Source organism: Babylonia areolata, chromosome 19 (assembly GCF_041734735.1).
Source record: "Babylonia areolata isolate BAREFJ2019XMU chromosome 19, ASM4173473v1, whole genome shotgun sequence".
In the NCBI taxonomy this organism is placed as follows: Eukaryota; Metazoa; Mollusca; class Gastropoda; order Neogastropoda; family Buccinidae; genus Babylonia; species Babylonia areolata.
This window is the reverse complement of record NC_134894.1, coordinates 23,621,215-23,631,929: the sequence shown is the minus strand read 5'-3', so window position 1 is coordinate 23,631,929 and position 10,715 is coordinate 23,621,215. Positions and strand designations below refer to the sequence as shown.

At 42.4% G+C, this 10,715-nt stretch overlaps 1 protein-coding gene across 2 annotated transcripts in view; it reads right to left on the bottom strand.

Moving 5' to 3' along the window:
• Nucleotides 1-6,338: 6,338 nt before the first annotated feature.
• Nucleotides 6,339-10,715, bottom strand: part of LOC143294244 (dopamine receptor 1-like) — a 159,982-nt gene continuing 155,605 nt past the window's right edge. For both annotated transcript variants that reach the window (XM_076605675.1, XM_076605674.1), the window contains exon 3: nucleotides 6,339-8,124. In XM_076605675.1, the coding sequence (XP_076461790.1) occupies nucleotides 6,360-7,646 (1,287 nt within the window). In that variant the 5' untranslated portion in view covers nucleotides 7,647-8,124 and the 3' untranslated portion in view covers nucleotides 6,339-6,359. The remainder of the gene's footprint in view (nucleotides 8,125-10,715) is intronic.

Below are 10,715 nucleotides of genomic sequence, written 5' to 3'. Positions count from 1 at the left end.
TGAAATATAATACAGACAAGATAATATCAAGTATAAATCAGATAAATGACTTTATAAGATGAAAAAAAATATATATATCAATGACAAACAGAATATATGAATTGACTATTCGAGCAATTAATCAATCAATTACTTACTCAATCAATCCAGAAAACACATAACAACAACAACAGCTGCTGCTGTTTTTGTTGCTGCTGCTACTACTACTACCACTACTGCTGCAACCACCAAAACACACCACCACACACCAAACGGAATCAACACAGTCCAGTTTTCAGGAGAAGCATTTACTTTTTTTTTTCTATTGTTTTGTTTGCTCAACCAGTTGCTGGCGAATATTTGGCGATGGGAAGGCGGCACAGAACACCCACATTATTGAGTAAGCGACTGCACCACCTTGATTTTGCTACGTAACATGTAACACGTGTTTCGTGATATGTGAAGCTATTGGTGTTGAGGAAAAGCGGGCGGAGGGTGGGGGTGGGGAGTATTCGGCTGTGTTGCAAGTGTGCTGGGTTGGAGGAGGGGGGGGGAACATTTGGAAATGAGAACGGGAGGGGGTAACACCAAACATTGCCATGACCAAATGAACAATAATGCAAGACATATTATGCTTTAAAAAAGAATAAACAATGAAAAAAAAACTGGGGAGAGGACATATGTATAGAAGAAGACGACGAAGACGAAGAAGAAGAAGAAGAAGAAGAAGAAGAAGGAGAAGAAGAAGAAGAAGAAGAAGGAAGAAAGGAAGAAAGAAAGAAAGAAGAAGAAGACGAAGAAGAAAGAAAGAAAGAAAGAAAGAAAGAAAGAAAGAAAGAAAATGAAAGAATTTAGCAAAAATTAATGAAATATTAGCAAACGCTGAATTTCCTGCCTTCAGAATATTTCAGCTTTTTGTCGATTTGTGAAATACAGGCAATCAGTCCATCAAGAATTCGTTTACTTTTTTTTCATCGATAAGATATAAATATAATCATTTGTACATTTCATGCCATTCTCACGTATACAATGCAAATAAATGGTAAAAGATCTGAATATTTGTAGTCATGAAAATGTGACACACTTAATACAGGGACGATTCAATATTCGTGTGTGCGTGGCGTTTGACACAAAAATTTGCTGTAGGGATAATTATATAAATATTTCAGGACAGCATTCATTCACATCATCAAGGACACGATGAAAAAAAACCCCAAAGGTATACTACTCAAAAGAACTCAAGGACCTTTCACTTTCTCTGGAACCATGTCCTCACCGGTCAAAACAATGGAAGGGTTTGATCGCAGTTTTCTGATTTCCAATAATCATTATTTCGTTGATTCAAAACGAACATGAAAATCACTTTCTTTCTACAAATCTCTCACCCTTCTTCTTTGGACCCCCCAGTTATTAATTAAGCATGTGGCTGCTTTCAAGTGTAACATAGCCACTAAGGACAGTGTCAGATATCGCCTTAAAGCATGCGTATGACCTCTCTTGGCTCTTATCACTGATGGCATCTCTCTCTCTGTAGGCTATTTCCTTCAAACGAAGTAGGTGGCCGATATCGCTTTTTGGTTGATGGCTATGGCGTGGTCGTCAATTCAACTATTACAGAGAAATGTGGGAGTTGTTAGAAAATAAACAAGCACCCGTGAGAAAACAAAAAGGACAAAACTTCTATGTTGCCCATCCATGCTTCGTTTTCAGTAGAAAAAGTGAAGAGTATCGCCAAAACCAAGACAATGTTTGCAAATCATCAAAAAAAAAAAAAAAAAAAAAAAAAAAAAAAAAAGTTTGAAAAACAGAGGAGAAAAGCCGTATCAAAACAGGAAGCCGTACCAGTAAATAGGGGAAACGACAAAAAAAAAAAAAAAAAAAGAAAAAAAAGAGTAAATTAATACTACGAGCCATCATCAAATGAGATACAGGTCTGGCCTAGAGAGGGACAAAACTTCACATGAGAGCGTGGCATCTCAAGACCCGACTCTACACAGCAGAGGCGGACGAAACATTGGAAGAAACCAATACTTAAAATTGTATGATCCCTTTAAAATACAGAGACAGAGAGAGAGGAGAGGAGTAGAGAGACAAAGAGTGAAAGAGGAGAGAGAAAGAGAGGAAATAATTCCTTTAGAATAAAGAGAGAGACAGAGAGAGGGGTGAGAAAGATACGGATACGGATGTTTTATTCAATATAGGCCATGGCCCCTCATGAAGGGGTGGTGTAAACAAACATTACAGAAGTAATATATTCAGAGAGAGAGAGAGAGAGAGAGAGAGAGAGAGAGAGAGAGCGAGAGCGAGAGACAGACAGACAGACAGAGAGAGACAGAGACAGAGAGAGACAGAGAGAATACGGGATCCTATCCTTGTGCAACTGTATGTATCCCCTTAGAATAATGACCCCATTCTTATAATTATGCAAATCCCCCACACACAAAAAACAAACAAAAAAAAAAAATCCAATCCTTATAATTGCTTATCATTGCGTAATTCCTTCAACACAGGATCCAGTCCTTACAATCCCCCATCCAATTAACACGTATACCTCATACTTGTGCAATCCCCATCCAAAAATTACCCACTTCTCAAAATTACGTAATTCCATTGCACGCATGGACGTTTGCCAGCGTCAATGTCGCTGTTGCATTCAGGATTCTTGAAAAACCAAGCTGGATCAGCACTGAAATCGCATTTCGAGGGAGGAAAGCGCTCAACAAATGTCCATTATTATTATTATTATCATCATTATTATTATAAGTTTGAATCTCAGACGCTCGATAAAACAACAACAAACAAACAAACAACAACAAAAAAACAACAACAACAAAACAAACAACAACAACAACATTTCATTTCTGGTAATATCCATGTGGTGGTTTCATAGAATGGTTATAACCATCGGCCATAACATGATGTATTCGTCAACATTAAATCTGAATGTGATATATTCGCCATCCCCCCACACCCCCTCCCTTCCCTTCTTTGTCTCAGATACCAGATCGTCTCCAGCTGAAATGTCGTGGGATACGGGAGAAACGACTATATCCATCATGCTCGAGAAGGGAGTCTCAGGGGGTCATAGCCTTTTCATTAAAAACCCCCCATACATATACAGTTGTGTATGGTTGATCTCAAACAGGAAGTGTGGGAATACACACTCAAGCTCCACCACTGTACGTTCTGTCTTTAAGAGCTTACATCTTTCCTTCCATGACAACCACTGCAAGGGTCTGCATCTCTCAGGCCTGGCTGGCGACATGATATATCATGAAAGGAGTATTCCTTTAAAAAAACCCCAAAAAACCGCGTTTCCAAAGCGCCCACACGCCAACCGTTTATCAGTCTTAGATCACTATGACGCCACTTGCCAGAAGAAAACCGGTACAGCTTTCTCACTTCTGTTAGTGTTGGCTGCCATAGAAAATGTAGAACGTCCCATTGACACCCACTCGATGTGCATGAATTGCGTCTTTTCCAATATGGAAAAGCGTCCTATTTATGCGTCATCAAAAGCCGTGGATGGTTTAGGTACCAATCGTTCGGATGAAACGATAAGCCCAAGGTACCATGATGCATTAATTTAGCATGCACGTAGCACCAACCAAACGATCCACGGCATGAAGAGTGGAAACGTCACTGGCACTGGCAGACTTCCAAAGAAAAATCAACTTGGACGGGGAAATGAACATAAACACCGCAGGCAGACAAAACGAAACACGCAAACAAATAATTACAAACAAAGACATGAAAGATTACAAAGCAACCCTCACCCTTCCCCCGCCCCGCTAACACAGGATTATTGAAGCGAATTTTCCTCCCAGGAGAACCCTCTACCCCTCCCCACTTAAACCCCACCCCCTCACCTCCATAATTTCAGGCTGCGATATCTGTTGCGTCGGGAAAGTTCCCCAATAAAGACGCAATATACATAACACATCACCATGACTCACAGCCATATCTTCGCTTGGTAAACTGACAGTGGGCCAGACAGCTGGCCACGAGATAGCCGTGGATGATGCGAAGCAGAGATGTCTGGAACTAACTGCATACAGCTCCCATCCTTTTATTCCCCTCCATTCATAATTCCCTCCCGCACCCGTCGTTCCCGCCCATTCTCGACCCCCTCCTCCCTCCCCCCCGCGTGGATGCTGGGGCTCTTTCAGAAGAAAAAATAGCATACCACCTTCTGGAAAGGCTGTACTAGAAATATACTCTTTTCTATCGCTCTCTTTTGTTTTTGGTTTCACCATTTTCCTTTCTGTTGTCTTCTTCCTTTCTATCTTCTGTCTTTTTTCCTTTCCCCTATAACAATTTGATTTGATTTGATTTGATTTGGATTTCTAGAAAGCCTTGAATGTTTTTCTTTTCTGGACCTGATGATTCGGCGACTGGAACGTATGAAGCGTTTGTTGGCAATGTTTGCTTTGCATACCTGTTATCATAAATACCTTTGTTTATTATGTATAATCATCTTTCTGTTCGTTTTTCTTTTCTCGGATGAAGAATTGACGGAATGATCGATGACAGCGGCATACCTTCCCTTAGGTTTATGAGGCGGCACGACAATGACTGAACTTGTGCCTGGTTTCTTTTTTCCAGGTTCTTTGTTTGTCTGTTTTTGTTTGTTTGAACTTTTTCAAGTTCCTCGGCAACGACATTTACAGTTCACTTTTTTGTTTTTGTTTTTTGTTTTCCTCTCTGACATGGCCTCATGTTGTGGACTGGGGAATAAGCACCAAAAAGATAAAGATACAGATTCCCGATATGTTGACTATATCACCCCTCCGCCTCCTAGGCAAACTCGCCCACACAGACTTTACCGTGTACCCCTACCCCCACCCACACCCCAAAAAGGAAAGAAAGAAAAAAAAAAATGCTCTGTATATGCAACGTATTTGTAACATGAAAAAAGTCCGTCCCTGTGGCCAAAAACTCTGCTTTGTTCCTCTACAATGAGGGGGGTCGAGCGTCATTTTTTAAGCTCCGAAATGATGATGATAATAATAATAATAATAATAATAATAATAACCATCATCATCATCATCATCGTCATAATCATTATCATGATGATAATGAGAATAAACGAAATTGATAATAATGCCATAACCAAACTAACTACAACAAAGTTACTAATAATAGTGGTAAAAATAATTATGAACGATAATGCTGATGATGCTGGTGATGATGATAATAATGATATTAATAATAATAATAATAACAACAACAACAAAAATAATAATGATGATGATAATAATAATAATAATAATAGCACCACTTTGACATTAAAACAAATACTCCTGTAGGCAGAGAAAAAAAAAGCGAAAAAAAAAAAAAAAGGTGGCACTGCACTTTCGCGACACGAACTCCCTGGGAAAAAAAGCGGCCTGATTTTCACACACAAAGGATTATGTTTTGACAAAACAGTTCCACAATACAACGCAGTACAATGCAATGCAATAAAACACATTGCATTGCAATGCAGTGTATTACACTACTTGATTCAGTTATGCTCAGAGATAAAAAACATTTACGTACATGGCTCGATGCTTTGATTTGTGATAAAATTCTGCTTTAAAAAAAAAAAAAGAAGAATCAAAACACCCCATAAACATATATTCCAAGCCTATGTATTGATTGCTGCAATCATCTCCCTTGTCAGCTGAACCCGGGGGAAAGAAAGGGTTAAACAGTTTGCCAGAACCAAGTAGCAGTATGACTATACTTATTCATAAAAAAAGTGAAAATATCTATTATCCGAACAACAAGAAAGGTTCGCTTTTTGGGAGGGTAACAGAAAACACAGATGGTCCTTGAACTGTTTTGAGTAGTATAGAGGACAACGAAGCATATCGTTTTCTTGTTGTTGTTGACATCAATATAAATAGTGATAAAAGGGTTCGTATATAGCCCACGGCTTGCGGTAATGGTCTATCACGTGCACACTCGTGGGTAGGCACATGTATATAGTCCCATATACACAGGGCAACACACACACACACACACACACACACACGCACACACAGGTATGTTAGTTTTCTAGAAACCATATTGTACAACATGTAACCTTTACTTAAGCACAAAGCGCGCACACACAGACACGCATGCACAACACACACACACACACACACACACACACACACACACACAACAATCCGCCCGTCCGTCCCCCATCCCTCCATCTCAATCCCCAACTTCCCCCCTCCCTTTCTCCCTCAACTCAACCCAGCCCGAACCCTCATCTCCAACCAGACCTCCTCCACTCCACTCTCCCCCCTCCCCTCCCTCACCCACCCCCTCCACCCCATCCCCAACTTTGACCCACCCATCCAAACCCATACCCCGACGCCCCTCCACACCCACACAGAGAACGTATATCACAAAGTGGTGGTGGCCGTCTCGGTGAACAGTTTCTCCCGACTCTCCCGGCGGATCATGGCGGCGCTTCCGTTCTCTGTCATGGCAGGGGGCTCGTAGTAGTCTCCCTTGTTGACCCCTCGACTCCGGCTGCCCGCCATGGAGGAGTTGGCGTAGAGGCTCCTGTTCCTCCTCCTCTTCAGGATGCACCTGGGGAGGAGGATCCGGCGAAAGGCGTAGCGGAACTCGGTGTTGAAGATGGAGTAGATGATGGGGTTGAGGCAGGAGTTGACGTAGCCGCACCAAGTGAGGATCTGGAAGACCAGCTGCGGGATGCAGGTACTGCAGAAGGCGGCGATAGGGTTGACGATGAAGAAGGGCACCCAGCAGAGGAGGAAGACCCCCATGATGATGCCCAGCGTCACGGCCGCCTTGTGGTCCGACACCTTGTAGGAGCCCCGCGTCGAGCCTCCCCCGCTCCCGCTCCCGTTGCGGTTGTTGTGGAAGCGGTCCACCGTGTGCGTCTTGCGGATGGTCTTGGCGTGGCGGCGGGCGTACACGTACAGTCTGACGTAGATGGACACCATGACGACGCAGGGGATGTAGAAGCTGATGGTGGAGGACACCACGGCGTAGATGGGGTTCAGGTCGAAGATGCACTGGTCCTTGTCCGTGGTGGAGTTGTCGCCGTCCGGGGACTCGTGCCAGCCCAGGTGCGTGGGCACGAAGGAGATGAGCACGGACAGGATCCACACGGTGGCGATCAGCGACACCGTCTTGGTGGTGGTCATCCACGTCTCGTAGCGCAGCGGGTCCCGGATGTGCAGGTACCGGTCCAGGGAGATGACACACAGGTTGAGGATGGAGGCCGTGGAGCACATGATGTCCGAGGAGATCCAGATCCGGCAGAAGACGGCCCCGAAGACCCAGCGGCCCATGATGTCATTGGCGATGGCGAAAGTCATGACGCCCAGCGCCACCAGCAGGTCGGCGATGGCCAGGGACACGATGAAGAAGTTGGAGTTCTTCTTCAGGCGGCGGTCCGTGAAGACGGCCGCGCACACCAGCAGGTTGCCCACCACGGCCACGAACACCATGATGGTCAGCATCGTCCCGATCACCACCTTCTCCCCCAGGCTGTAGCCCCCAGGACCACCACCCCCCTCCTCAGCACCAACCCCGTCCTCCATCCCGTCGAAGTCCCCCACTCCTCCACCCCCGTCCCACACCTCGGAGGAGGGCCAGTCGGATAGGTTGATGCCCGGGGTGAAGACGCTGTAGGTCGGGTTGGACGTGTTGTACGACATGGTGAACACCTCACCAACACCCGAAGAAAGCCAAGAACCAAGAAACACCAAAGTTGAAGATCGAAAATCCGAATGAAACAGCGACGATGAAAACAATCACACCGTCGACGAAAGGAAGTTCTCGTGTCCACACAGGACGTCACCACAATGCTGGGAAATGACGACGTCACAGCACTGACGGCTGACGTCAGACGGATGATGACGTAGAACCCTCTAACGGCAGCTGCCAATGGCGACGAAAGTAATAGCAGCAGCGAGGAAGTTAAGGTGTCCTCCACCACCACACTGGACGTCACAGTGACGCAGAGAGATGATGACGTCACACGAGTGAGGGGAGACGTCAGACGGATGGTGACGTAGGAGCAGGCGATGACGGCTGGTGACGTATGGGAGGGTTTGAGATCAAGGGGAACCAGCATGGGGGAGTCCTGCAGGAGGAATCACAGGAATCACCGCCGTCATCATGAAGGGAGCCAGCCTGCACACAGAAGAAACAACAACACAACTCTGTCAGATCATCATGGCATTGGCCTGACGCTGCAATTGCTTGTTTGTGTACACACACACACACACACACACACACACACACACACACACACACACACACACACACACACACAGAGGGGAACATGCACACACGCACACACAGATACATGGTGGTAGGCTATCACCACAAACCACACACCACACGGGCGCGCTTGCACTTCGCACGCTCGCACACAGACACGATGACAATGACAATGACAAATGTTTTTATTGAGGGCAGAATGGATAAGCTGGAATCTTCTTTACACCCTGCCCTAACACACGCATCCACATATATACGCACAATATAATACATGAAATAAGCGTGAATAAATAAATGACATAGAGCAAATCAAATAGATAATGATAGATCCATAGACGGATGAACAAAGACTACAATTACGGAAACAACATGAAAATCATACAAAACATTTCCACATGAAAATCTTCAAACACACATGTGTGTGCACACACAGGCATCACACACACATGTACTCGAACACACAAGCACATAGACATGCACACGCATACTTACACTGCGCCTTTTTCCTTGTTGGAGAACAATTAATCAAAATATGTCGGTTTACTAAGATCTCACCATATGCTTTGATTTTGCGGGGACTAATTACATATGTTGCATCACATATTTTTGATACGCTTTTTTGAAAGATGCTATGATATATCTATTTCTAAGATACTCAGGGACTTCATTCCACAGTTTACCACCAGAATAAATGAGAGAAGACATGAAAAGGTTAGTTCTGGGACGAAGGGTAAAAATGGTACTCTTGATACGAATGATTTTTGAGTGAATTTCCTATAAAGATAGGGCGGTGCAAATTTCTTCATAATTTTGTACCATAAAAACACCTTTGTTAAAGCGACATTTAAGATGAAAGGGGAGAATATTCAGTTCAACATAGTCATTTGCTTGAATAGAAGATTTAAGGAGAATGAGCTTAAGGGAACGTCTGTTTATACTTTCGAGAGGTTTTAAGCAATTTTTACTAGCCCCGTCCCAGCATGTTGATGCATAGTCAATATCAGGTTGGATATATGCATGAAAAAATAATTTACAGGTATGTTGATAAAGGAAATGCTTAATTCTATTGAGCTGAAATACTTTTTCGATAACGTCTTGCATAAATCAGAGATATGATAAGACCAGGAAAGGTTACTGTCAAGTGTAAGACCCAAGTAGTGTATAAGAACTAACATCAAGCAGATCATTGTCAAGTACCTTGAGCCCTTTTATTTTAGATTTGATATTTTGTCGTTTTTGTCTGGTTGTGATTAACATAAATTTGGACTTCTGTGGGTGAATTGCCATGTGGTTCATTTCAGTCCAGTTAATAAGTTTATCAATATCGCTCTGCAACTTAGTGCATACAATATTGGCATTTGTGTCTTTTTGATGGAGTGTTGTATCATCACTGAAAAGTTCACAAGAGGGTGAAACATTAAGTGGAAGATCATTTATATAAATTGAGAATAAAACAGGCCCTTAAACTGATCCCTGAGCAATACCATAATTAACTGACATAAGAGAGGACAATTTAGAAGCTTGGATAACAACCTGTTTCCTATTATCAAGAAAAGAAGATATCAGTTCAACTGAATCAGATGATAAGCCATACATGACTAACTTTTTCGAAAATAGTTAATGATGAATTGTATGAAAGGCTTTTGCGAAATCAACAAAAACACACCCAGTAAACAAGTTATCATTAATGTTTAAATGCCATTCCTCAACAAAATTAGTCGGTACAGTATGACAGGAATAATTCTTTCTAAAGCCGCTTTGATTAGGGTGAAATAAATCATAGATGTTGAATTGTGACTGAAGATTAAGTTTGATATGTTTTTCGAGAGGTTTGGATAATGTGGACAATATTGATATGGGTCTATAGTTAGTAGGGTCAGATGGTTCACCATATTTAAAGATAAGTAATACTTTAGCATTTTTAAAAGCCTGTGGATAGGAGCGTTTTTTCGATGCAGAGGTGATAGATATACGTGATGTGTTCAGAGATGATAGGTGCTGCTATCTTCAAAATTTTAATATCGATACCATCTAAACCTCGGATCTTGACTGCTTTAATGAGCATAATTCTTTGAAGACATCATTTACACTACTGTATGCAAGCTGAAAGTTAAAATGTATTCTTTTAGTGTTACAAAAACATTTGAGCAATTGTAAGTCATTGGACTCGGTGTTACCAACCCCGACAGTTCTTTCTGCAACAGTCGTAAAATGTATATATAGAATTTCAGCTGACATCTCATTCCCAGAAGGAGTAGATGTAACTTTTTCCCCAGACAGTTGGTTGATAGCTTTCTAAGTGGATTTTGTATCTCTTTTAGATATTATTAAATCACTAAAATATTTCTATTTTGTAGCCCGTATCATTGTTACTTTATTTCTCTGTTTCTTAAATTTCTCATCTTTTCCTGTCATTGTTAATAAATGTTTACAAGCCTTTATTTCAATATTTATATCTTTTGTCAACCACGGGGCCTTATCATCATGTCTAATGCGTTTTG